The sequence below is a fragment of the Mustela erminea genome, chromosome 1 (assembly GCF_009829155.1).
Source record: "Mustela erminea isolate mMusErm1 chromosome 1, mMusErm1.Pri, whole genome shotgun sequence".
Classification (NCBI taxonomy): Eukaryota; Metazoa; Chordata; class Mammalia; order Carnivora; family Mustelidae; genus Mustela; species Mustela erminea.
Window position 1 is genome coordinate 38818761 of NC_045614.1, and position 27789 is coordinate 38846549.

At 42.0% G+C, this 27789-nt stretch overlaps 1 protein-coding gene and 1 long non-coding RNA gene across 13 annotated transcripts in view; one reads left to right on the forward strand and one right to left on the reverse strand.

Moving 5' to 3' along the window:
- The window catches only part of FOXP1 (forkhead box P1), a 579941-nt gene that overhangs the window by 219863 nt on the left and 332289 nt on the right, over positions 1 to 27789 (reverse strand). For 8 of the 11 annotated variants that reach the window (XM_032359520.1, XM_032359607.1, XM_032359621.1 and 5 more), the window contains one exon: positions 12692 to 12879. In XM_032359520.1, the coding sequence (XP_032215411.1) occupies positions 12692 to 12868 (177 nt within the window). In that variant the 5' untranslated portion in view covers positions 12869 to 12879. Of the gene's footprint in view, positions 1 to 12691; positions 12880 to 20298; positions 20355 to 22238; positions 22375 to 27789 lie in introns of those variants that run through there. The other 3 variants (XM_032359586.1, XM_032359540.1, XM_032359593.1) reach the window with 3 other exon arrangements.
- LOC116599688 lies at positions 21018 to 27728 on the forward strand. Of its 2 annotated transcripts, XR_004289452.1 has the most exons (4): positions 21018 to 21266; positions 23444 to 23563; positions 24957 to 25015; positions 25782 to 27728. It is a non-coding gene; the product is annotated as an uncharacterized LOC116599688 (long non-coding RNA). The 2 variants fall into 2 exon arrangements; XR_004289451.1 differs by lacking the exon at positions 25782 to 27728 and having other exon boundaries at positions 24957 to 25344.

Sequence of the window (27789 nt, forward strand, 5' to 3'; positions counted from 1 at the left end):
TATTATTTTAAAGGCTTGAGGAGTGTGCCAAGGCCCAAGATCTATTACTCAATGTATCTGTCACATAACTCTGATCTAGAAGTTATCTCTACTGCCCCATTTTATAGACAAAAAAAGTAAGGCTCAGAGAGACGGGCAAAACTCACTTTACTTCATCCATTCAGTAAGTACTAGAGGTGGGTTTTTGAACTCTTGTCAGCAGGAGTCCAAGATGTCTCAAATGAAATGTTTCTCCTGCATTTTCCAGTCCTTGAGGCAGTGGGATGAGTCTACAGAAAAAACAGTGTGCACTGACTAAGCAGGTGAGGACATCCGTGCATGACTGGCGGTACCATGCTGGATGACGTCCACAAGACAGGGAACAGGCTGGCTCCACTCACATGCTTTCGGGTGCCCTGCCCTTTTGCGTGGTTTTCGAAGTGGGATCCTCCAACTGGCAGCAGAGAATGAGTGAAACACAACAGAAATGCAAATTCTGGGATGTCCCTGTGGCTCAGTGGGTTAAAGCCTCTGCCTTCAGCTCAGGTCATGATCCCAGGGTCCTGGGATGGAGACCCGCATCGGGCTCTCTGCTCAGCAGGGAGCCTGCTTCCCGGTCTCTCCCTGCCTGCCTTTCTGCCTACTTATGATCTCTGTCAAAGAAATAAATAAAGTCTTTTAAAAAAATGCAAATTCTTGGACCTCACCCCAGATTTACAGAATAAAGTACTCTGGGGGTGGGTTATAGCCATGGGTTTTAAGATACCCTCCAGATGATTCCAATACACGTGTAAGTCTGAGAACGATCACAGAATACCATACAACCTCTTGGTAAAAGTGGACCCCTGAATCAAATGGTACGTCGGTCTTAAACCTCCTGATACTCAATGCCTTCTTGCTCCCAGAATGGGCTGTGCACGGACTTACACTCTCATCAGCCACGGAAGGGAGCGCCAGTGGTGTACGTATTATTTACTATAACCTTTGCTGATTTAATCAAAGATCTTTCAAGTAGTCTGTGAAGCTGGTGATTGTGTTCAAACAGATACAAAAAGGCTCTTCGAACCCGTGCAGAGTGCTTTATATGACCTTACTTTCCAGAGTTTTCTTCGGAGCTGGCATTTATAGTGCTACATCTAAGATATCCAAGAACGAATTCCAGGGACACATTGGTAAGCATTTAGAGCCAGAAGAGGAAACCTTTTCCAAATTAAAGATAGGTTACTAATATACTTAACATTAATTAAACACAGAAAAATCTAGGAACATTTGTCAAAACACTGAACCAGCAAGCAAATCTAATTAACATGCAGTATGGACTGCATAGTGTTTTAATTGGGGGGTAGGGGGTTGGGGCACAATGCACATGAAACTCATAGCAAAATGACACAAACACACACATACACACACATTTCTCAGAGCAAAAGATGCCGGGGTTTCATCAGATTCACAAAAGAGGAACCATAAACCTGCAAAATGTACGCATGATGAAATTAAAGACAGGGCCTGTGCCAGGGAAACCCTCCCACCAGGAAGACTAAAGAGATGTTCACGAATTGTGAGATCTCATGATAAGTCATTGGGTAACAAGCTTAAAACCAGAAACAAATAAGAAGGTAAGAAAACAAAGAAGAAACCGCAAAGGAGAGAAAATAAAAGGCCTTGGGCTTCTAGGAAAGACACTTCATAAATAGCTAGATTGAAGAAATATCTCCAAATCTGACAACCATTTAAAAATTAGGCCTTAGGATTTCAGTGGTTCTAGCTCTATGGCAAACAGAGGTGAATTAGCTAAAACCCAATATAAAAGGACGTAAAATATGGACACCACCGACCAAATGACCAGCCTTGTCAGTTCCCATCTAATCTCTGGAGATCAAACACTCGACTTAGGCAACCGTCTGTGTAAACAGATAGGCCCCACACCATTTCCTGGAGACCAAAAAACTCAGATGCTGGCGTGTGGCACAGAAAGACTTCTACTTACCATTACCCTCCAGTTGTTCCACAGTGGAAATCCCCCTTGCTCATCCCAAAATTAAAAATGGCGAAGTGGCAAAGATACACTTCTTAAGCACGTAAGTTATAAACCTCACCCGTCCAGCTCAGCGTACACCTTCCATCCCCTCTCTCCTGAAAGGGTTAAATTAAATCAGCTGGTGTACATGTTCTATGTTACTGTTTCCTCAGTTATACCAAGGTCTTCAAAAGTCCCACCAGCATAGACACAAATAAACTCTCTTCTCTGGGTTACTGAAGATGTATTGCTTAAGTCACTCATCTGTTAATGACGCATACCCCTATCTTCCACAGCTTGTCTTCATTTTGCTTTGAGATTTTTATTGATATTTAATGCATATGTTTATGCTTTGTTCCACTACGATTCGATTCGAAGTTTTCTGAATTCAGGGAGATGTTAAGGGTATTTCTTCATATCTTCTAGCCAACCATGGGATGATGAACCTAAGATACGCATGTTTTGATGTTCATTTTCTTTGCTAAGAGAACCATAAGGAAGAACGTCCGCTCTTTGAGTGACTCAGTGTCCAATCTCCATTTCCTTAGTGGGCTGGCTGATTATTCCTCTCACCACCAATAATGCCAGAACATTTAATTTGTGAAATGCATTCAATTAAATGATTAGAAAGTGACTCTGCAGATAGGATAAAACCAACAAGTGACTTTATCCCTCCGGAAAATGTAAGACAAAAAGACTTAAACTCTGATACATGTATTTCTTGAGGGATAATTTAGGGAAAAAAAATAAGGAATGATCTCTTAGTTCTGTCACTTTCTATAAAGTACGAGTAGAAGGTTCTAGAAGGCCAGCCTTGCCACATCTGCCCTTCACTAAAAATTTGCTCTGGAAAGGACCAGGTAAGAAGTATTTTCGGCTCTGTAAGCTGTATGTTCTCTGCTGCAACAATGCACCTCTGCTGTGGTAGGAGGAAGGTACCTCTAGACAATGGCCAACAAGGAGGATGGTGGTGTTTCAGTAAAATCTCCACCCCCCCGCCCAGTCCAAGAAGGGAATCTATTAACTCACAGAATTCAAGGAAGCGCTGAGTAAACACATCACAGAAAAGGCAGGTAAGAACTGAACAGCAAGAACAAGTGGATCCAGAAGCTCCAATTTTGCCAGTCTTCCCCCAAGCCCCTGCTCCTGACTCTAACTCTTTCTTTCTTCTTACTTGAGATCCTTACATGATTATATCTACCTCACTGGGTCATTAGGAGAATTAGATGAGATAACATGTTGCAAAGAAATAAAATATCACAGTACTCAATACATGTCAAAAAAACCTTCTTTAAAAAAAAAACAAAACAGGCAGCAGGCTTAGTCCCCCAATCCCTCACATAGTTTGCAGGTTTAACACTGTGCATTGTATCTAGAACCTGCCCTGTCAGGGGACAGCACAAATGGCTGAGACAAGTTTAAAATATTTCAGGAATAGAATTGTCACAATTCCGATTGCGAATATCACATCCTCGGCTTACGCATATGCTTTTCCCTCCGTAAACACAGTAATGATACAGTCTTTACATAGATATACACAGCACACATACATAATACACAGCACGAAGTTTGAGCTGGGAAGACAGGTGTACAGTCAATGAGATAATCAGAGTGTCATAATAAAAAATGCACATAAAGGCATTTTCACTGACTACTTTTGGATGGTGAATACCTATTGAGTTGAAATGGAAATATCATGAGTAGGACAAAAAAAATGAGGCAAGGTAAGCAATACTATCACAGTATTATTTATCATACGCATTAGGATCAAAAATAGTCAGGAAAGAACGAGCATTATGTCATTCTCTCCCAGTCTTTAACCTTGTAAAAGGTTGTTGAGTTCATAGGGAAGATAACAAGAGTTAATACAAGAGGCTATAAAAATGGAACTGTGTCTTACCATGCAACCTTGAAAAATTAATACTTAATAATTATAATAATAAAAGGCCACTCTTGCCCTGTTTTAGGATGTTACATATTATTTTATTAAATTTTTCCAAAACTCTTTCTTCCTTTGGCTCTGAGACACATGGCTCTGCTATTGAAAAGCAAAAGACATTTTACGCACAATTTTCCCTCTACTAGAAAGAGGTATATTGTGCCCTTCAGTGAACATAAAATTGATATTATCATCTCTTAGTTTATATCTCACTACTTAACCTTCAGATTAAAAGTTATTGGATTTGAATGACTAAGAAGACATCATGTCACCTTCCCTTCAACGTGGAGACAGGGGAGTTCAGGATGAGAGAAGGCACAGTGATAAAAACACGGATTTCGGATCAGCTGACACTTTGCCTCTTTTGACAGGCAACCGTGATCCTGACAATTCCTTGTGCTTGTGTGGATGATAAATTGTGTGACAAAGGGTCTACTTTCAGAAACTTTGCTGAAGATGAATGTGCGTCAGGAAGTTAATTTTATTTGGAGTACAGTCGAAAAGGAGCCGTCTTAAAATAGGGATGAAAGAGTTAATTCATTAGGGTTACCACATTAAAAAACAAAAATAAAAACAAAAAACTACCCCTCTCATGCAGAAGATACTGGAAAATGTTCTATCTGAAGGAATTAAAGAGAAAGAGCTGGTTTCCCTCCATCTGCCTCTATGCAGGGCTCAACTCAAACACACAGACAAGGCCTGGACATCCCTAAGCAGTTTAATCTATACCTCGGTCAATGGGCCTGCCAATAGCACCACTGTTTAATAATTACACATCGTATTTCCAACAAAAGAAACACAACATACAGCCCCTTTCACCCTAAAAAACAAATTCATTCTAAGAAGCGTGTGTCAATATGAAACAGACTTTATCAAAGATCTAACTTCGTCGTTTTGTTCTCTAAAAGAGATTAAGTCCATGCCATGATCAATAGGAACACGAGGCAGTTTATCAGCATTTCCCATGTGACTTTTGGAAGATAGACTCATTAGTAACTGGCAAAGCCTAAAAGGAAAATATTTGATAATTTTAATCTGAATAAACATATACAATCAAAAGAGTGAGTTTTCATGATGTAAGAGAATGTCGATTTTAAAAAAGGACTTTTCCGAAGTAAGTCTGTTCCTTATTTACGACTTAAATTTGTGCTTGTGCACAATTTGTGTTTGTCCAATAACTGACCCACGCAGGTAAGAAGGGAGTGTGGGTTCTCTTCCCAATGCCCTTCTCTTCTGTTCCGTAATTCCAGCACTTCACCAGTCACTCAGATGGGAAATGCTGACTCATCACCCTTGCCAACTCCCACCCCTTGATGTTTTCACAGGTCCTACTTCAAGAGGCTCTGCTGATTTTCCAATACTCCCCTCAACACTCTTGTGACTACCACCTTCCTTTCTCTTCCTGCTTCATTCATTCACAGAGGCGGTCAAAGAACTGCGCTGTGTCAGGGACTGTGCTGCATGCTAGGGAACATGAGGGAATGAGAAAGGGCCATCCCAGCTGATTTGGGTCCTACCGCTGACCAAAGTGTTCAAACACAGAAGAAGAAGAAAAGCAGAGAGCAAGGCGGCAAAGGTGGTCAACAAAACCAAGGCCTCAACCCAATGAAGCGAGAGTTAGCAGCCCATTACTGAATTCAGGACCTACCGCAGGGCCTTGTCACTGCTATTAATCTTTCAAAAATCTCTTTCCTTCTAAGCCAGGCCAGCTCTAACCTTATAATTTATCCTCCGTACTTCTCCTCCTGAATGGCCTTTCTTCTCTGACTAGAAACCTTCCCTGGCTTAGAAACCCAAGACTCCAACAAGCTGAACCTCCAACAAGCTGAACCCAGGTAACCTTCGAACCACCTTCCCACTGTTCCCATCCTTGCTCTCCAGGCTCTTCAGGCTCTAAGGCAAATAAACTCGGAATTAATTACTCTACCATGCACATCTCCTTACACACAGGCAGCTTTGCACCACAAAGTCTTCATTCCATGAAAGAATATACAACACATGAATGAGCGCATTTCAAGAACTCCAAAGCAAAGAAACAAAGTTAATACATAGTTTCCAGTGTAGCACATTTATTAGCTCACTTGGAACAAAGCTGAGGCCAGGCCAGTATGTGAAATTCTCTTCACCACATTTTCTTGCGCGAGGGGAAAAGAAAAAAAAAAGTGGTTGTATTTCTCTGAACCAAATCAAACACAGTATTTAGCAAAGGGCCTCTGGAATGTTACAAGTAACACTTCATAATTACAATAGATTGGAGTTCAAAGACCAAGTGATGAAAAGAAACTTTCTAATACGGGGTTCAATTCCCTATATAAACTTCCCTTCTGTGGCCCCATCTACCACTCGCATTTATATTGCCATTCTACTTTGTCATAAAAGCAGTCACCTTGTAACCCTTTTTATCAAGTAATCTATGCACTACCTAAAAGTACACTCGGCTCCATCAGGCGAGCTGTATAGGTTTCATTACACAAACAGACCAATTCTGCGCGCTCAGCACTACTTGTCAATAAACGCACGCAGTTGCAAAACAGGAAAGTAGGCTCCTTGCCTTCGGAGACCAGAGAGGGGCCTGCCAGTTTTGCAAAACAAACTCCCTGAAATCAGTGAGGCTAATCTGTCAACAAATTACCATTAAAGTCACACCTCCTGAAAGTTCAAAAAGAGATTTCTGATTAGACAAGCGAGAGGGGGTATTTTTTATTATTATTGTTATTATCACTATTTATTATTATTATTATTATTATTATTATTATCTCACAGGTCAGGGCTTAAAATTGCCTTCGCAATGTAGGGATGCTTTGGCTTAAAGTTGAGGGTAGGCTTCACTCTTGGTGAAACGTGGCATCTAGCTTTCTCTATATTTGGCTCTTTCTCTGTTGTCGTTTCTCATGCCATCTTACTTTTCAACAGAGAAATTAATGACACACAACTGTTTAGTAATCAGACCTTGAAAGGATTTCATATAAGGCTCACATCACAGGTTACCTAAATCTCTGACAATATTTTGATGACAGGGAGGTCCAAACTCCCAGAGTAAATTACTTTAGCACTCAGGGTGAAGTGTGCCTTTTCCAGAAAGAGTCACAAAAGGAATGGAGGAAAAGTGGGAGTCTGTTATTGTTATGGCTGCTTTTTCTTTATTTGTCACAACTATCCGAATTCCTCTCTCACTTTTATCTCAATTTGTTTGCATGGTTTTCGCTAATGTTTTGGGGACACCAGTTCCTACTACAAATTTTTGATCATCAATAGCTTCTATATTCGAACTCTGCCTTGTGTTCAAAAAGAATCTAACTTGGTAGAGTGCGTCCTTAAAAATTACAGTTTGAGTTTTTTACCCACCACTGAAGGAAGGTGCTAGCCCCTATCAGAGTGCCTGCCTCAATGAGAGAACTCAATAAACTAAGATCATCTACATTCTACATTACCTTCCAGAAGCTTCCCTTCTTAGAACCAGAGATGCTGACTATCTTTTCCCTTCCAGTGGCATCAAAAGACCCTCCTTTCAGGCACAGTCCCTGCTATCGGCAAGGCAAAAGGCCATTTGAGTGTGTTTTTTGTTTGTTTTTATTTTACTTTTTATTTTTTTCTCATTGCAATATGTGCCCTCCTTAATACCCATCACCAGGCTAACATATCCTCCCAAACCCCTCCCCTTTGAAACCCTTAGTTTGTTTCCCAGAGTCCGTAATCTCCCATGGTTCATCTCCCCCTCTGACTCCACCCCTTCAGTATTCCCTTCATTCCCCTAATGTCCTCATGTTATTTCTTATGTTCCACATATGAGTGAAATCATATGATAACTCTCTTTCTCTGCTTAACTTATTTCCCTTAGCACAATCCCCTCCAGTTCCATCCATGTCAATGCAAATAGTGGGTACTAATCCTTTCTGATGGCTGAGTAATATTCCATTGTATGTATTCCTAACAAAGTTAGGAATAGTTCTCTTTGCAAAGAGAAGAATGGTAAGGCAGAACTGGCCATTGCTACCTGGTCATTGTACTAATCCACACTTAATCACTTGGGCCTCCCTCTGTAGAGGGAGGAACAAGGCAAAGGATGACCACAATAACAGTAACGTGGTTCCCACAAAGGAATACGAGCACGAATGAGAAGCGCACAGGGGCGGTCTCTTTCATCGGAGGTTACTGCCCATCCAAACACAAAAGCAATTTCTCCTACACGTTGTTTTTTATAGGGGCACTTCAAGCTGGAAGTGTTGGCAGGACAACCTCCCTCTTTTGCTTGATAGCCACTAGTCATTTTGGTAACAAGAACAAAATGAGGACATTCATTCCGCCATTTTGAAAATGAAGAGAAGAATCTTTAATTTTTGTGTATGGGTTTATGCTAACAGGTTTACACTCTGGTCATTATCCTTTGGTGACTCGCATCAGGAGATTCCAAGAAATAGACCCGTGATTCTCCTGGGCCCTTCTGAGAGCGTATCGTCTACATCCTCTATGAACATACACAGCCAGATTTCCTTCTCGAGCCCCCTCCCACTCCTCCTGTCTCTCTGAGCTTCTCTGGTCCTGGGCAAAATACAACCCAATGAATCCCTCTTCTCCCCTATCATGATGTTTCAGAAACTACTTGTCCTTCCTACCTCTCTTAACTCTTTAGGACTCATCCAATGTTTTCCTCTCTTTCTTTTACATTATTAACAGGAAACATGTATATAGACACATGTTGATGGTGTGTAGGTATCTTTCGGGCCAAAAGGTCCAACATCTTAAACCAAATGTCAAAGAACCAATGTCAATGAATGAAACAAATACGTCACTTATCCACACTCTCTAAATAATCCATATTTAAACCCCATATGTAATATATCTTCTTTTTTTAAATGTCTTTCTCACAGACTACCTCCACACTGCCCTCCTCGTATAAAACAATAGCCACACCTCAAAACCACAGCAACCAAAGCTCTCTCTATCCTGATTTGCAGACAATAAAACTGCCAGGTGGTACCCAAAAAAAAAACCCCATCATTAAATGGAATGTTGTTAAGAAATAGCTGTTTTATTTAACAGCTATTCATTTTTATTGAATAAACATTTTCTAGTATGCATTCTGTTAATTGACCTGACAGCATATGCTGTATATGGAGAAACTTCTAAACATTATGCTCTATGTAATATGCTTATCTGAAAAAGCTCTCATTTGCAGCAATATGGAAATAAAATTCTGCTTTCTAAAATTCAAGACTTTTAAAATGCATTAATCCACACAGTTTATGAAATTGCTCTGGACATTTTAAAATCCTTTCTTAAGGGAAAAAAAAAAAAAAACTTCAGTAACTGGTAATAGTATTTGTTGCTGAGTTTCATAATGGAGTAGTGCATATCCAGTACAGAACTCTTACAGACCCAGAAACGGGGCAGGCATAATAGGAAATAAAAAGCAGTTATGGTATCGGGTAAAGAATTACCCAGTGGCTAAAAGAAATGTTCGGAAACTCTATCAAATTATCTTATTAGGAAACTATTGTTATAATAGTTTCATGGCCCAGATAGAAGTAGGCTTGAAACATTACAGAGATAATACATTTCGTTTTGAGGAAGGAAGACAGTTGGGGAGTGTGTTGGCGGGTTCCTCCAAGCTACTGGCAGCACCTCTCCTTGGTGATGGCTTCTGAGTGATGATGGCATCTTGCAGAACTACCAACCCCCCTGCCTAGAGGGCCACAAATGAGCAATGCTGCTGGGTGGGAGCTGGGGCAGCCTGGAGGGCGGCAGGCTCCTTGACTTCACGTGGAATCCATTCCCTAACAACTGTTGTCCTCATAGGAATATTGGTCTAGGGTTACCGGATCTTCTGGTTTTTCAAGAGAAGATGGAAAAGCCAGATTCTGATTTTTCTAGGTTGTCACCTACATAATTCTTTTTTTTTTTTTTTTCCTTTTTAAACAATTCTTCTTAGACCTAATTTAGCCAACCTATAGACCAGTTCCAGCATAGAAGTCACTCATTCCACAGCTAATCTTTGTGAAAGCTCTCCATTCTGAAAGGGCACTTGCTATCATTTGTAATTATCTTTGGTAATAAGAATCAAACATGGAAAGCCTTGCATTTATTTTAAAAGTCCTGGCACTAGGCAAAAATTCTCCCTATATTGTCAACGATGGCACTGGTGCAACTAGAAAATCCTATAACATTCAGTGTTACACACAGCATAATTAACTCATTTTTATACCAAGCCCTTTTAAGCCACATCTTTTTGTTCCATGGACTTCTAACATATTTTACAGTTCTAATTCTCTTCCACTGTCCTACATTAATCAAAGCTGTAACCCCTGTTGTCTTTGTACTACAGAATCAGAATGTGCCCCTGGCGAGGAATGGGGGAAAAGTCAACAGGAATTAAATTTCAGTGCAACTGTTTACTCAACTGTGGCCTGCAGTTATTGAAATTTTATCCGTGGTTTTGTGTGACTACCGCAGTAATGAATTCAGCATGGCTGTGATTTTCTCACTGCTGGTATTCTCACTTCAAGTAAAAACCTGTAGAATAAAAATGACGAAAACAACCCGAGTCCATCATGTTGACCCTCACATTTCTCCAAAGCACTGACTTGTTGCCATTTTCGGTCTGGAAGGAAACTAGGTTCACTCTAGTCCTGCAAAACTTTATCAATCCCTTATTCCTACCCCCCCCCCCGCCCCCAATTCATCGAGAGATTTACTTGTCCCCCAACAACCTGTGAGGAGCCTCATCATACACTTGGAGGGGCAAACAGTTGTCAGTATTTTGTCTTAAAAGATCAAAAAGGGCTACCAAGCAGAGTATGTGAGGTTTTCGCCGCAATCATAAATCCAAGCACACTCTCTCTTCCTAAATCATATCAAGAGCAAATAAAAGTAAACTTGCTATAAAAAGTATTTAAAATGGGTTTCAAAGTACAATAAAAGGTACTGACATCCATAACACATAAGACCATGTTTTCCAAAGTGGTCACAGCCAAGATAAAGAGGGGAGATGTGGATAACTAATTTTGTTACCGATGCTTTTTAAGGAAGATTGTTAACATGCACTTTCCTAACTGCCTTCTATGAGGCCAATGTGTTGTTGCTGATATTGGTGTAGGGGTGTGTGTTTGCGTGCGTGTATGTGTGTGTGTGTATGGTACATATATAAAGATTTTGGCCGACTTACTACTTTAAGATGGTAAATGATTTTTTAGTTCTTCATATAAAATTCTAAAGAAGTGAATTTCCCATTTATTTAATTAATGTACCCTAAATACTAAGCATGTAGGGTTCCCACCCCATAGGCCAAGAGCACCACACCTCAACTGCTCAAGAACTGGTGCCTCTTGGCCTCTGTAGGGTAAGGACATAGAACACAGCACTCCAAGATCCTGGCGGCTCTCTCCAATGAACCGTAAGTAACCGAGAACACCACATGAATGACACACGCACACACACGGATACTGTCCTACCATCTGAGGATATGTTTTGCTAACTACCTCAGTGGTTAGAATTCTGCCATTGGCACTCATTTAAGTGCACGACCTTCCACACAACATACATCATAAATTCCAGCTGATGGGGTACCCAAGGTGCAGGCACAGAAGGTTCTGGACAACCAGGGACAGAGGTCACATCACATAGATGAAGTGCTAGTCGTGAGACCAGAGCATGTCTGCTAGTTTCCTTTTCTTTCTGTCCTAGCTTTCCCCCAGCAGGTTCCACTACCTTCTCACAGACTAACAATGTAACGATTCTTCATATTTTAAAAACTTCTCAGCAAGTAAAAAAATGAAACATCCTCAGAGCCTGTCAAAGGCTATAACCCTCATACAAAAAGGGATTTCCTTTCCTTCCCCGATACACTTTCCAAGAAAATGGTTTGAGAAAAGGCTCGCCTGCCTCCTCCTCATCCCCCAAAGATTTCTAATTTTTTTTTTTTCCAGAAAGGCCTGAAGATGCAGTGTTCTTTTTCACCTTTTTGCAAGGGCACCACAACTATGTACTGAGTAGATGAATCCAAGACCAAAATGGCACCTTTACCATTTGGAAATATTTAATCCGTCCCTCAAGGGTACCCACTGACATGACTATGGAGAACGTACGGAGAATGAGTATGTCCCAGTTTACATGCATTTGGGGGAACCACCAATAAGAACTAATGTAAAACGTTAAGAGGACTTAGCCCCATACCAGCTACCGTATGTACACAAGACACATAGGCCAGTGGTCCGCACCCCGAAGTTCCTCCAGGCAGCAGGAGGCCACTTCTTACACTGAAGCCTGTGCTGTGGATGCTATGCCTGCTGCATACCCACTCCTGCCCGTTTGTTTCGACTGTTGGCTTCCACTCCCTCTTCCATCCCCTGTTCCTTTCGTCTTCCATCCCTCCTTTGGTGTCGTGCTTCACCACTCTCAGTAAGCCCGTTTATGAGTATGACTTTTTAACTCAAGCATAGGGAACCGTTTCTGCAATTCGTTTTATCCCAAATAGTTCAGCTTCAGGCTGCCACGGTGGGGCCTGGGAAGAGGCGCGCTCAAGCTCATCTTTAACAACTGCTCCCCAAGACAGGGGGCGGGGGCAGGGGGGGTAGCTTCCAAGAGTCTCGGCTCCTGAGCTCTAGTCTCCGAGGGCCACCACCCCGCGCTAGCTGTTTCTGACAGGCGGCCAGCCCGCCACCTGAGCCTCCAACACTTGCACGGGGACGAGTGCAAAGGGCGAGCGGGAGCGCCAGCCCCGCGGTCCCCCCGCATCCCGCGCAGCCCGGCGGCCACGGTACCTGCTGCTGCTGCTGCACGTGCACGAGCTCGGCGGCCCCCGCGTCCGCGGCTGGCGTCTCCCCGTTGGACCGTCCTTCGCGAAGACTCCCGCACTGGAGCAAGTGGTTGCCGCCGCTCGACCCGTTCTGGATGGCTGAACCGTTACTTTTTGTCTCAGTCCCAGATTCTTGCATCATGACTCAAAAACCTGATAGAGGGATTTTCAGGAGGGAGCAGGGGAGAGAGAGAAAAGCAGCTGTTAAAACAGTTGTTGGACAGAAGGAGAAGGGCCCTGCCTTCCGTGTTGCCAGACTCTGTAAACAGTTGTCCTTTTCTTTCACACACTCTTGGCCCTGGGTCGTGGGCTAGTCCCTTAGTGTCTGAGGACGGAGGGGTCGGGGCAGCTTCAAGAGTTCGTAGTGGTCCTTTCAAGAAGCTGTTTCCCCTTGGAGAAAAATACTTTCAGGGGAACTCAGGATTTATGGTTAACTATCTGTGACTATCTGGAGTTTTTCTCAAAAAGGAGTAAGTTGGGGCACCTCGGTGGCTCAGTGGGTTAATCTGCTGCCTTCGGCTCAGGTCATGATCTCAGGGTCCTGGGATCGAGTCCCGCATTGGGCTCTCGGCTCAGCAGGGAGCCTGCTTCCTCCTCTCTCTCTGCCTGCCTCTCTGCCTACTTGTGATCTCTCTCTGTCAAATAAATAAATAAAATCTTTAAAAAAAAAAAAAGGAGTAAGTTGTGTGTAGCGTATTAGGTGTAACACTCAATTTCAGTGTGTGCAGGCTCTGCGTTGGGGTGGTACACGCCTAGAGAGAAAGTCTCCAGCCCCACACTATCAAGACAGGACACACACCACCGGGAGGGCCCTGAGATCATTTGAGCCAAACACCCTCATGGTCAAAAAGACAAGAGCATTTAAAGATTCGTACTCCCCAGAATGATTCCGGTACTGAGAAGTCTTCAAAATTGGTGATTCCAATGAGATCAGCCACATTTAGAAAGAAAGAAAAAAAAAAAAAAAGAATCCCCCCCCCACCCCACTTTTCAGGAGCTAAAAAAATTCAGACTCTGATCTTTGTCCTATGGTTAAAACTGTCCTAAGAAATCCTATTCAAAGTTAGGGGATTTTCTCATGCTGAATTACTAACCTCTAGTTTGTTTTAAGGCCTGAAAGGTCTGGGACATCTTATATTTATTTTGGAGAAAAATCTGGCCTCAGGCAGACCAAAGGAAAGGTCTGAATGCAAAATTATGAAGTGTCTAATAAAAAACATATATGTGTAGGTGTTTGTAAGTATGTATGTATGTCTATATGTACAGTGCAAGATGTGCAGCTGAAGGATATCACCTACATACATGTAAATATATTTCATGTTCTGCCCAGCTACTTTCTAGGTACAAAACCATGACCCACAATTCAGCTCTCAGTAAATGCATCTGTTTATGACAAAAGATAGATCATATTTACTAATACCAAGTGTTACCAGTGCCGTACCAAGCCCACCAGCCGGTGATTTACGTATATTTCCCAGTTTAGTTCTGAATGCCACTGGTATCTCCAGTATGCAGATGAGAAAACTAGGCCCCCATGAGGACCATTTTAATTTGCCCAGCATAAATCATTAGTAGTGGTGCAATCAGGATTTGAACAAGTTCAGCTGGATGTCAACGTTCTTAACCATGTGTTTTCTTACAGCTGAGGTGTAGTAGGGAGCAAACAGTGTAATGGCAGGGTCATACTCCAAATTCACAAACGAGGGCTTTGAACAGGAAAAGCAATAGTCACTAAAGGACCTGACAGTTCCAATATCAAAGCTGAGAAATGTCTGAATATTAAAACCTCAACGTGAAACACCGATCTCAGATCAAAGGGCTGAAAACTTGTAACAAATACTCGTGCATCGTGGAAAGACATGTGCAATCTGCATTACGGACCCCCCCACCCCCCCTGCAATATGTGACAACAGGGAAATTGAAACACTTGGGACATCTTTAGAGGAGGCTGCCCTCTTGCTGGAAGTTGGTTCAAGTCCCTTTTCTACCGACTTCCACAAAAGCCTAATGGAAAATTAAAAGCAGAAAAATTCACATCTTTCTTCCTTTCCTTTCAGTGCCCTGTATGATCCAACTTAAGTACAAACTTTATAAACCCAGAAGACTTATGTTTAAAGTTAATCCAATTCTGAAGGGGATTAAGAATGGCATTTTTTGTTGTTGTTGACAGGTGGAAAACAAACTCAGAAGCAACAGCTGATTCACACTCTTTTCTTGAAATCAGACTTTCCCAGAATTAGAATCACTTAAAAACTGCCTTTATATCCTTACTGTCTACAGAGTATAAAACCTATCAAAAACACAGCTAAAACTTTCTCTAAGATAGAAGAACCAGGCAATACAAGTACCTCGTTTGTTGCCAAAAAGGAATTAATTTGTGAAATTGAGGGGGCTTTTCCCCCCAATGTTTCTGTTTCACAAACCTGCCCATTCGTACAGAAATGGGGGAAAAGGTGGTGTTTAGGTATTTGAGGGAGAGAATGGTTGTCCTAGCATAGTTAACAAGGAAACACACTCAATTCTTAGGTATGTCACAAGCATACCTAAAGAGAAAACAAAAACACTTTTCTTTTTTAAAACTTTCTGGATAGCCTACTCACATCAGCAAACAAACCCCCAAAAGATAAAAACATGGTTTGCACATGAGATATTTACCTGCCCTCAGAAGGGGGCCTAGTTAGCCACATATCCTGTCCTCAGAGCTACAGGAAAGAATGAAAGAATGCTGCTTTTCCCAGCCTGCAACCATTGGGATGCCTGACCTCAGAACAGGTGTCTAAGAGACTGGCCCTGCTTCTGTTTCCTGGGTTTGACACCGTGGTGGTGGGTGGAGTAGGGACCATCTCCAATCCACAATTTGATAAGGTTTTGCTCTACGCAGTTCCAAGAAGACTGCCAAGTCCTCCAGGAGAAGTTCTGCAGGCATCTCGCCAAGCAGCTTGGCTTGCGAATCGGGTCTGTGAGAGTGCAGGCATTGGGACCGAAATTGCATAAAGGATTATTTTGGTCTGAGGATGTCCTTAATTAGTCAAGTGCTAACAGTAGTATGTAGGTTGCAAGATTTAAAATTTCCCATAATCTCCCACACCAATCAGGAGAAAACAGCTTTTTGAAAAGCACATGTGAAAAATTAGGAGTGTCGATGTCTAAGAACATTTCTAACAATATCTGGGCTGGCAATATTTCTTTCTATGGAATGTTCCAAGCCATTTAATAAGGCTTTATGTCTGTACAACACTCCACAAACTACAAGGCTCTCTGAGGTACTTTTCAAACTCATAACAAGTCCATCAAAGAGAGGAGGCAGGTGAAATTTATCCCATTTTACAGATAAGAAAACCAAAGCTCCATAGGTTAAGGAATAGATACGGCCATCATCCTTGCCTGTTTCAGACATCAACCTGTCCATTCTATGAATGACAGAGAATTTCCCATTTGCAAAGTCCTCGGCAAGGTAGTCCATTAGTAAGTGAATGAAAAAAAACTAAGTAATTCCAGGAAAGATAGTACCAAGGTGGCAGGTAGACCAACAAAAGCATCTAAAATACAAAGATGAAAGTGTCCGTATTCTTTAGCAAACACCTCTATTTGTCTTTTTCTATTGAGTTTTACAATTTGAGAATCATGTGAGAGCAGGTCAGTGTATTCGAGAGGCATGTGCATTTTCTGACATCGAACACTGTACCTTCTTTTCTTAGCGGGAGCTTGTCATAGACACTCAGTTTGTATAACCTCCACTTCCCTCTAGGACTCCTTATAACCAATGAACTGCCCTGCTCCACGGCAAATCGAGAGCAAGAAACGATACGCCATCAGCCAGAGTATGTGGATATGAAGGCATGGCTCCTGGAGGAGGCGACCAGCCCTCCCCACTAACAAGCCTTCTGAAAATAAACACAAATCTTCCTCTGGCTTCTTGCCTGTCTTCTCTGAATGAGCGGGTTTTGTTTAAGTCACATACGACCCGTTCAACACACCCCTGTGAAGGCCGAGGCCATAATCACGTGGATGTCAGAAAGCGGAAGGAAGCCAAAATGGCCCACTTCTGGTCTTGCTTGGAAGCGTGACAGAGCTACTGATTTCCGAAGATCGATTTTTGTGCTGAAGGAACTTGTAGAAAAGGATAAGAACTGAGTTTAGCCTGCTTATTTATTGTCGCTGCCAACAGAGCATACCCTGGAAGTATTCTGGAAAATTCATAATGTCCAGGCCAATGTATTTATAGTAAATTAAAGCAATGCTTTATTATTATGATTATTTCCTTGGTTACAGTGTTGATGCTGAAAATTTAAGGAAAATAAAGCCCTTGTTATCATGCTTGTGAAAGATTTTAAGCTAACAAAAAGTTCAGTCTTGATTCCAGGGCAGTTAATTAAGGTTGACCAAGTCAGGCAGAAGTAAATTAACTTGGCTGATCAATTATTTATATGAAGCAGAATAAATGCCCTTAAAGAACTTGGTCTGTTCATGAAAGGATGTGTAAATTAAACTAAACACCGTTTTGTAAAATATATTTCCACTTCTATGGGAAGAAGAGAAGAGAAGTTAACGGTGAAATCACTCGTAGGAAAATGATGACGGTGATGACGTGGTCCTCCCCCAGCCCAAAGCAGAGATCATTTTCTCATTGTTTATCCAGTACCAGGAAAGAAGGAAATGGGAGGTATTTTGAAGAGATAACAGAAGCTCTTGGAGTTGGGGGGTGGGGAGGGCGGGAGGGGGGTAAGAGGAAAGAAGAAAGGAAGCACACAGGGAAGGGAGGGACAGAGAAGGGGAAGAAGGGTGGGAGGGAAGGACCGAGGGATGGCAGGAGGAAGACAGCGACTCCAAGAAGGGGGTGAGCATGTGACTTTCTGTATTGTGGAATTACTGAGCAAGAGGCATGCCTACTTCATCATCAGTTAGACTCTGTGCAGAGTCTACAGGCAGGACAAAAATAAAGGTGGGAGTCAGGCTAGCTCTAGTTCCCAAGAAGGACGCATGTCACATCATGATGATTCAAAGTCCACATTGATCATGTTCATGTGATTCAGGAAAGAAGAAAAACTTGTGCGCATTAAGATATAAAGCATACATTTACTTCTGGGTTTCATCAGATAAATGAATGGTTTCCCTTTAAATGTGCAAAAGGTCGACCTGGCAACATAATACACATAAAGGAGTTCAAAGGAGCACAGTGCAGCTAAGGGGAAACAGCAGGGTGGCCCAGGACACGAGCCCAGTGCCTTGCTCTCCATCTTCTTGCAGGAGTTCCTCCCACTCAAAATAGGGACTCAAGAACAGAAAGCATCCCCAAAGTAAGGCCGGCTTTGACCATGGAGACTTCGCATTTCCTAGCACATGGCACAAGCTTTGCAAGTGCTCGCCCTTCACCTGGCAAGATGCACTAGGTGCCAGAGAACAGAGGAAGGGCTGCTGGAGGGATTATAAGTGAAACTGAGGGGTTAAGGGAGCAGGTGAAGCCAGGGCAGGAAGGAAGCGCCCCAAGATGTAGAATCATTGCCACTGGGTGGAGATTCCAAGGCATACTCTCAAAGGTGGGGGGAGAAAGCAACAAGAAAAACAAAGTAACACCAGCTGAGCGTTTTCACATCTGACATCACTCCTACAAGTTGTGATCAGACACCACTGTCTGCCTATCCACCGCCCCCGGTGGCAGGGGTCCCCTGCCATGGAAAGACCATCCAAGGGCCACGTTTAGGAAGCGAAGTCGGTGTGCTGAGTTACGAAAGCACCATCTTCCAATACCAAATTTTCATAATTATAACAGAAAGGCGTAAATTTTCTAATGCATGGCAGTTCAAAAAGTAATCAAGGGAATGAGCCGGAGGGCTATTTTAATGTATGCAAAGCTAGTGACCCACAGTAAATGGGAGGTAAGCTACAATGAATGCAAAGTAATGCACACAGACTGAAGTCCTGGTCTGATGAGGGACGGCTAAAATTAACACCCAATTAATTTCCGAATTGACAAACAAATGAAACCCATAAATCTACTTTCTCATTAATTTTCTTGTGGTATAATTTAAAGCAGTAATATGAGGGCAAAAACGGAGCATTATCCATCATAAATATCAAAAAGATAGCACTGTAACACCATAAATTATGCATATTACCTGTTGTTAAAAATGATTTATGTATTATCAACTTTATCGTGCACTGGAGATATTGAGATCTATCTTTAAAAATCTGGAATTCCATTTAGCACTTTGGAAGAAAAAGTTGAGGAGCAATGGAATAGTCAAAAATATGTTTGTTTATTTGTTCATTTGTTTTTAAAGGCTATTTACATAGCCATATGGGAGAGAAGGGCAAAATTGGAATCTTCCCAAATCTGAGGTCAGCAGAGGTTGAGGATGTCATGGAAGTGTCGGGGTGGGCCTCTCAGTAGAGAGAGAACCAGGTCTTGGAGCACCCCTCCTGGAAAGCCGTGGTACATGTGTCCTCACGGAGCTACTCCTGCAGGAAAAGCAGGGCTTGGGGCTGGAAAGGAAGGGATAGAGGTGAGGACATCCTGGATCCATCTCAGACAGCCTGAGGGGGAGAACCTATGGCTTTGGGTGCTCCGTGAAGCAGCGTCCTCAGTTGGGGAGAAGTCTGAGAGGGAAATTAGGTTTGTTGTTAATAATGTCATATGGTAGCTCTCTTACCTTTATAGTTCAAAGGAGGAGAAAAAAGAACTAAGAACTAGTTTGTGTTTATCAATCAACCTAGAGGTACCCTCTGTTTATGAAGTAAACGGACAAAGAGGCATTCAGAGTAAAATGATCTCCTTCCTGGCCTAACTCCATTTCTTTAGTAACAATTAAAAAAAGCCACCCCCCTCACCCCCCAAAAAACCAAACGAAAACAAAACAAAAAACCCTTTATTTTGAACTTTACTTTTACTTTTAGGCACACCTTGCACACACAGTAACTCCTCTTATTCACGGGGATATGTTCCCAGACCCCCAGTGGATGCCTGAAATTGCAGACAGTACTGAATCCTACAAACACTATGTTTTTGTTTGTTTGTTTGTTTGTTTTGAGAGAGAGAGAGAGACAGCACAAGCAGAGGGAGAGGCAGGCTCCTAGCTGAGCAAGGAGACAGATGTGGAACTGAATCCCAGGACCCTGGGATAAACTAGATATAATTTTATACACACACACACACACACACACACACACAACTAGATACAATATAATAAACTAGAACAATTATTATAATCTAGTGTAAGAGAAGTTATGTGAATGTGATCTCTAGCCCTCTCTTGCAATGTCTTATTATACTGTAGTCACCTTTCTGCTTTGCGAGATGATGTGAGATGACAAAATGTCTTACTGATGAGCTTAAGTGAGGTGAACGACAGGTGTTCTGACAATACTTTGGAAGAAGGATCATCTGCTTCCCAACCCACGGGTAACTGGAATCCACAAAGCAAAACTGTGGCTATAGGGGGGCTGCTATAGTAGGAACTTATCCCTAACTGCTGAATTTTTAGCTAAATGATTAAATGACAGAAAAGTCCCAGTCCAAACTCCCAAACAAATGAGATCAAGGGCTTCTGCTGCCCTCCACCTTGATGGTCCTACCTTTAAAATACTCTACGTCCTGTATTTCACTTGGAAGGACTAATCATTGTGGATTTCTGAAACAAAGAAACGAACGTATGCTATTAAATCATTTTACGCCATAACGGGTAGGACTGTCCCAATCCCTGAAAATGTAAAGATAACCCATCAGTGAAAAACCCTACCAAAATCCATGGTCCACAGTTAATTTCCAGTTCAGCTGGAATGGAAAAAGGTAGAGAGCCGGATGTTTAATTTTCCCTGTAACGCATGACTCACAACAGTTAGAGGAACAGGGTGGTAATAAAATAATGTTCCTAATAAAAACATGATTTCCCTTCTCTACCAGGCTTTCATTGTAAAGACAAGAGATTTTATGTTTCCAGAGAGAAAGAAGTCCCGAATTCCAACACCAAGGCAGCAAGGTTGTTCGGAGCAAACGTGCGTGTCTCACGCTAACAGCCTGCCTTAGCAAACTTCCACGGTGTTCAGAAGTCATCAATAGGCGCCGGTAAAAACACCCACCCCTTAAAGTTACAAATGTCTGTATTTTCAGAATTTCAGCTGCTGTTGGTCATGTTTTCCTTCCCTCCCCGCGGACAAGAGTTTGAGCGCTGTCATCGTAGCCACTGTGGGCAAAAACTATGGAACTTGGAGGGAAGCTGCTCTAGGAAACTGAAGTACAAAGGAGAATGCATAGCCACTTCCTGGCACATTCAACCAGACGAGCTCAAATAATTAAACAGAGACCAGAAAGGAGCTTGCCAATCCTGGGCTAGGCTGTTTGCTTTGCTACACGGAAGCCTCAGCAGCTCAGGGTATGACTGGGCCGGGGGGTTCTAGGGAGCTGAATCAAAATGCCTTTTTTACAGAACACAACAGAGTTTAAGTTGGAGAATTCACAAGGCCTGCCAAACCTGAATCATTGGAACATTCAAACAACTGAATTGTCACACAGAGCCCCGTAGAATAAAGTGATCGACAACCAGGTCAGTTTTTTTTTTTTTTTCCATTTCCATATATTATAGAGTTTCATATATATGGGGCCAGGTTCCTAACATCAATTAGTGGTTGCTGTGCATGATGACACACTTCACGTACCTCTGGCTTTTGCCTCTAGCCCCTAACCGCTCTAGTGGCCAAAGCGAACAATATGTTCAGAGCATCATGGCAGCTCAGTGAATGCAAGCTATCAGCGGTCTGCGCTGGCACGTCTCCATTGTGTCCAAGGGACAATTATTTAATTTTATCCTTCAAAAACTTCGGTATGCATACATGTATCCCCCCCGCCCCCCCCCCCCACCGAAAAAGTTGCCCTTACAGACAGATTAACAGGCTTTTCTCTTGATATGAAAGACCACAATTTGTTGAAGGTCATGACCCCCGCTTCTACCCTCACCCCAGTCTGTATTTCATCCTTGTAATTTACAGCAAATGCTAGCAGGCCCTGCCCAGTATTGAAACACAACACAAATTCAGAAACAGCAACAAACAATAATTAAAAAAAAAAAAAACAAAAAACAAAGATGATGTAAGCTGTTTTCTCTGCTGTTTGTAAAACATGACAAAGGACAGGCTAATGTTTGGTCTTATCTACTGTGACTCCCTCCCGGTGACCAAGGGACAAGACATCAAACTGAACAAAGAGACACAATGTCTCCTTTCCTTAATTAGAAAGGATACAAGGCATAAAACTCATTTTAAAATGAGACAGGTGAGAATACCAGGTAAAAATTAAGACACGAGCTTGTAAAAGCATATCACGTAGGTTCACTATATGGTCTCTTCCCACTTAGGACGTCTCCGTACATATCACAGAGAATCGATTCACAATACATTAAACTCAAAGTTAATCTTCCCTTTTCAAACTTGAGTGAGTACCCCCATCACACAGAACATAGGGAGCCCACACAACAACACAGGATACATACACACAATAACATAAAATCCAAGGGTTGTACCTTTTGAAGGTGACTTCCTTGTTCATAGCACTAGACTTTTTCTCCTACACCTTCTAAGTCCTTGTTTGCTCCACAAAGAGTTTTCTAGCCATCTGATGTTCTATTGCTAAGCTAGTGGCCTTTCAGGAGAGCTCTCTCCCTTCTGAAAAAAGCAAACAACTGCATAGATATCATTACACTAAGGAAATCTCTTAGAAAAACCAAACAACTTGCTAATCTCTCCAGCCCCTTCATCCAAGCAAAAGATAAGAAAAGCAAACCTAAGTCTGTTTCAACCACATTCCAGGGACAAGTTCCCCTTTTTCTTTCTTTATCAAAATTCTCGTATTTAAGTTTTGTGTTTTTTTTTTTTTAAATGTGTGTGTGTTTTTTAAACAGACCTTGCAGGATAAACTGCTGCTCGCACCCCGCAAACAAAGCGATATTTGTTTAATAACGATTGCTGCCATGGGTACAGTAAACAAGGGGCCCAGCATTTGTGTTTATGAACAAACACATCATCTTACAAGAGCAATTTAACATTAACCAGGTGGAATAATCAACAGATTTCATAGGTGACACCAGGGGCAGGACTAGTGTAAACAGGGTAGGGAGGAGAAAGGGGCCACTCTTCGGGAATCAAGGTCGAGGTAAATGCATTACAGAGTAAACAGCTGCAAAGAAGGCAAGATAAACAAACAGTCATTCTTCTGACATTTAGAGAGGCAGAAAGGTTGTATGTAACACAGATCAGCTGCTGACCACCATGAAATCAAACCAGTTGGAGACCAGGCCTGCTTGTTTGCACAATGCCATGTTTGCTTATAAACAACAATTTGCTGTTACCAACCTCGCATTACTCATCATCATATAAGGCCAGAGCAAATCAAGTGAAATCCGGTTAACTCTTTACTGACAACCTTACTCAGAAATAATAATAATAATAGTAGTAATAATAATAAAGTGATGGCCCCCTTTAAGAAAGAAGAGGTCACCCCCAGATGAAGCAAACAGAGCTCAGTCCATGCCTTTTTACTTCCTGCTTTGTAGATAAAAATAAAGCATCCACATGGTTTAAACTACTAAGGATTGGATTTGGTCACAGCTTTAAAGACTGGAATGTTTTCATGCTTGAGTAACTCTACATTCATTTCCTGGGCTCTTCCTCTTTTATCAATGAAATACATGGGTCAAACATCAACGGAGATCTTAAATGTTTTTCCTAGAGGGAGAGCTCCCATGTTCCTCCTCGAGCAGTTTCTTGTTCCAAGATACCTTTAAGTACACTGGGTCCACACACAGATAAATATGTTTCTCAAGGATGCTGCAAAAATCCAACTATCCAGGTATGATTTTTGCCCTTAAAAAAACAAGATATAAATAAATTAATCAGGTGATGCTACACAGAGCCGCTCAGGAGTTCAGTGTGTTGGCCTATCAAAGAAATCTGAGGTCTTCGAAAAAGGAATAAGTCAATGTCTCCACTAACAGAAGTGTTATAAAAAAATGTTTCATCTTCAAAAATTCGCTTCATGGGTAAAGAATGGGTAAAACAGCTTGCTGTATATTATAAGGAAGCTACCATGCTTTATCGGAGATACTATATTTAGGTGTACAACTGACAATTAAAGCATTTTTTAATCCATTTTCACAGATTGTTTAATATTACTAAACTATTTAATTGTGATACATGCAAATGACATCTCTCCATTACTTAATATTTAATAAGCAAAACATGGTGAAAACCAGTTTGGTATTTAGATCTTACATTTATTTTCAGTTAATTAATTTTTTAAAGTTCTGTATTTAGAAAAATACAGTACAGCACAGTAAAGCATTGCTGGAGAACCAAAGCAAAATTTGAAAATGAGAAAATGAAATTTAAAGAAACAAAAAAACCACAACTAAAGACACACTGCAGACGACTGTGGCAATTACTTCAGTAACCTTCGGATTACTGGAATTTCCATCTCTGTCTAACAAATGAAACAAAAGTTCAGGGGTCCCCTCTCGCACCCCTGATCCCGAGCCCAATTCCACTATAAACTTCTTAACCTTCTCTAGCTGCTCTCACTCCCGCCGCCTCCTTCTCCATCTCATCTTTGTTCTGCCACCAGAACGTCCCAGTCACAAAGTAACGAGAGCCTTTTCTTTTGTGTTTTTGTTTTGTTGTGCTGTGGTTTGTTTCCCAAGTCCCTCTCTGCCCACAGTCTCCTTTCCCCAAACCAACACGGCCCCTAAAACCTCAACAAAGATTGAAGAAGAAATGTCCAGTGAGTGCTCCGTGCCCCAGCAGGAGAAATTTTCTCAGGCTCATGGACCTGTAAGCACCGTAAGGACAGGAGGAAGGGACCGTGGCACCTCTCTCCCTTTTATGCCCTAGAAAACCCTCAGGGCCTTGAGCTGTTCCCCCTGGCCTGGAGAAGGCAACCCAGCCTTGCTCCTCCCACCAATTAATGAGGATGCAGACCCGCTGATGCCAGAACGGCTAACAGGGAGGCTCTTCCTCCAGCGCTCTGGGAACCGTTCTCAAATTCCACACGGCCGAGAGGAACAGGAGACAAAGAGAAGCCGAGTCCCTTATCTGACGCTCCAGGCAAACACCAGAGAGAAAGAAATGAAGTAAAAGCAGAATGTTGTGCCCCGCGGTCCTTACTCCCCATCTTCCTTACCCACTACCCGCCCTTCCAGCCTTTTCCGGGAGCTCTCCTGACTTTCATCTGTATTTTCTCTTCCTAGAGCCTAGACGAACTGGAGTGCCAGAGAAGGTTCATAAAGAGAGTTTACAATTCTAAAAGGTAATCCAAAGAGCTGAAACCATTTCCCTCAATCAAGTCCAATTGTAAATAAGTCCCGGAGTTTTGAAAGTCCAGCTAAACCTAGGCACATGACCTTACCCCATGTGAGGATGTGTTATATTCAAAAATGGTTCTACTGATTCTTTACCAAGAACAGGATAAATGATGTGCCTTTCTCCTCCGCCTCAGTTGAGTTGGTAAATACCCTAATCCACATTCAATTTCATATGAATGGACCCAGGTTACTTATGTTGTTCCCCAAAGACCCCATGTTATAAGCATTATTTGCAAAATAAAATAACTATAAGTGAATAAAATAATTATAAAAGAATCCATTTACTAAGAAGTTTTTTAAATAACCTGTGTGATCACCTCTTTCAAAAACTGAAAACAGTCCCAAGGAAGCTCTGGGTGGACCCAAGTGTGGCAAGGACTGATTTGTTCCTGCCACGTATCTTCTCTGGGATGAAAATCTCACAAGCCTGGAGATTCTCAGAGTGGTCATGGCACCTGAGTGGACACTCGAGCCAGCATCCAAGGCTCTAACATTCATTTCGACTTTCATGTTCATGATTTCTGCCATCTCCCTCTATACCTCCACCAATGCTATTTTTAAAATGTATTCACTTTTGACAAACATATAAATCTATTGCAGAGGAAACTTTGTATCATTTCGTCAAATGGAAAGCCAGTGTGTATCCCTTTATAGAAGAGAAAGAATTTAGAATAAATGTAATACAACCCAACCAATGTTATTAAATTCCAGCTAGATCCTGCTGTCCACAAAGGCTCTGAGCGGGAGCCATGTTCTTTCTTTGTTAAATAATGAGCTTACAACTGGAAGAGAGAGATTAAAGACATACTAGTACCAAATGGAAACTTTCTCCTTGGCTTTATCGGAAGGATTAAAACCGACTGAAAATGGAATTGCTTCAACATCAAATCGCAATAATGAGAACTGGTGAATGATTTATGAACCACCTAAAAATCCTCTTCCAACACACCAGTGAGTGGTACGAGCTTCCGTACTGGGGAACTGGGCACAAGGAGACTTGAAGAGACCTCTCTGCGGACTAGGTTGTATCCCTGACTCCAGAGCACGGCACTCCTAATGATGACAGCCTACTGTGTACACACATGCCAGTAGACAAATAATCAACGGACTAGACTCTCTATTCTTGGCCCCCAAAGCAAGAGGGCTCCTGTGCCATGGGTTGTTAAGCCTGCAGAAGACAGCAGAAAAATCAGACTGGCAGCTCCAACGTCAGCCTCCCTCCCAGGCCTGCCTTTGCCCACACCATCGAGGACCAGCTCCGCGGCCGCTTACATGCAGCTGCCTTTCTACAACCTAAGTTCAGAGTTTACTCAGTTACCAATGAACTACTATAGGATAAATACTGGAAGCATATCATTCAAATGCTTTATTGGTCAAAAAGATGGATGCTTTTATTAGTCCAACCTTTTTTGTAATGGAGTGCCACTGATGACCCAGCATTAGCCTCATTCCCTGCTATTAATCACACTTCTAAGAGCTCATTTTGCCTTAAAATCTTAAGAAATTGCTATAATTTAAAGACATGGTGTCTACATAATGGGAAATGCCTCATAATTGTATCATTTCACAAAATACAGTATTTTTTATGGGAACAATGACCATGATGCTAAGGTATTGCAAAATGGGAATCATTTATATATATAAAAGAAAAGAGAGATGTAAGCTGTCTTTGTATTTGTGGCTTCCCACATCTGTACACTTTAATCATTACCTTTGGGAGGCTGATTAATCGAAAAGCACAGGCATATACACCATTTACGGAGTTAAAAGCAAAATAACATCCCCAAACAAATGAAAAATATCAATGAAAGGGAGAAAACCTAATGTACAAAGATAGAAGAGATGTGAAAACACATCGCGTGCTCTAAGGAAATTTCATCAGTGGTATATTCCTTATTCATCATCTATAGTTCCTGGGCCTTGTCTGTCCATGCCAAGAGAACTAAAGCAAGCTCTTCAAATAAGTGACTTCAGGACAAACTACAGGTATCTGCCAATTTACTTTCAGTATTATTTCAATAATATAATGATGCCCTTAGCTTGTAAGTCCTCATCTCATTAAACCACCCTTCATGAACATTAAGCACAGCCGAATACTATAAAGGAAAGCATATTTGAAAGAGTGTTTCAAAATACAGAGCTAAAATAAATCTTTTTAAAAGTGCCCCTTCAATTTTTACTACTACACAATTAGAACACAACATATGCAAGTCCTCAAATCGTGCATCCACACAAAAATGGTGACATTATGTTACGTGATGAATGAAGGGTAGGCTCCAATCAGGCACAAAGATTATGAATAGGTTTGGTGTTGAATGGCTGTGGAGAACAGACCATCAGTCAGCCTTAAGAGAAGAATGTGGGGATCATCCTACAGTTAGCAAGGGTCGACTCAGAAACTGTGCAACAGCCAGAGGCTGGAGACCAGGGTTAGGTGGGGCTGAGTATCAGAGGGCTCGGTGATTACGTCATCGGAACTCGGAGTGAGAGGCCCCTGCTAGCAGAGATAAGCTCCCCCATGTGGTGTCAGATGGTCACCGTAAACACCTAGTTCTTGCACCCCCTGCTCTGAGTTGTGAAAAGGCCAACTTCTCTCCCTATTTCTCAAGAGCTAGAGGGAAGTGCTGACCCAGAGAGGATATTTAGGAAAAAGCTGTCATAGACATGCCAGGGAGAAGGGTAGATTCTGAGGTGCCCAGGATAGGTAGAGTGGGCACCA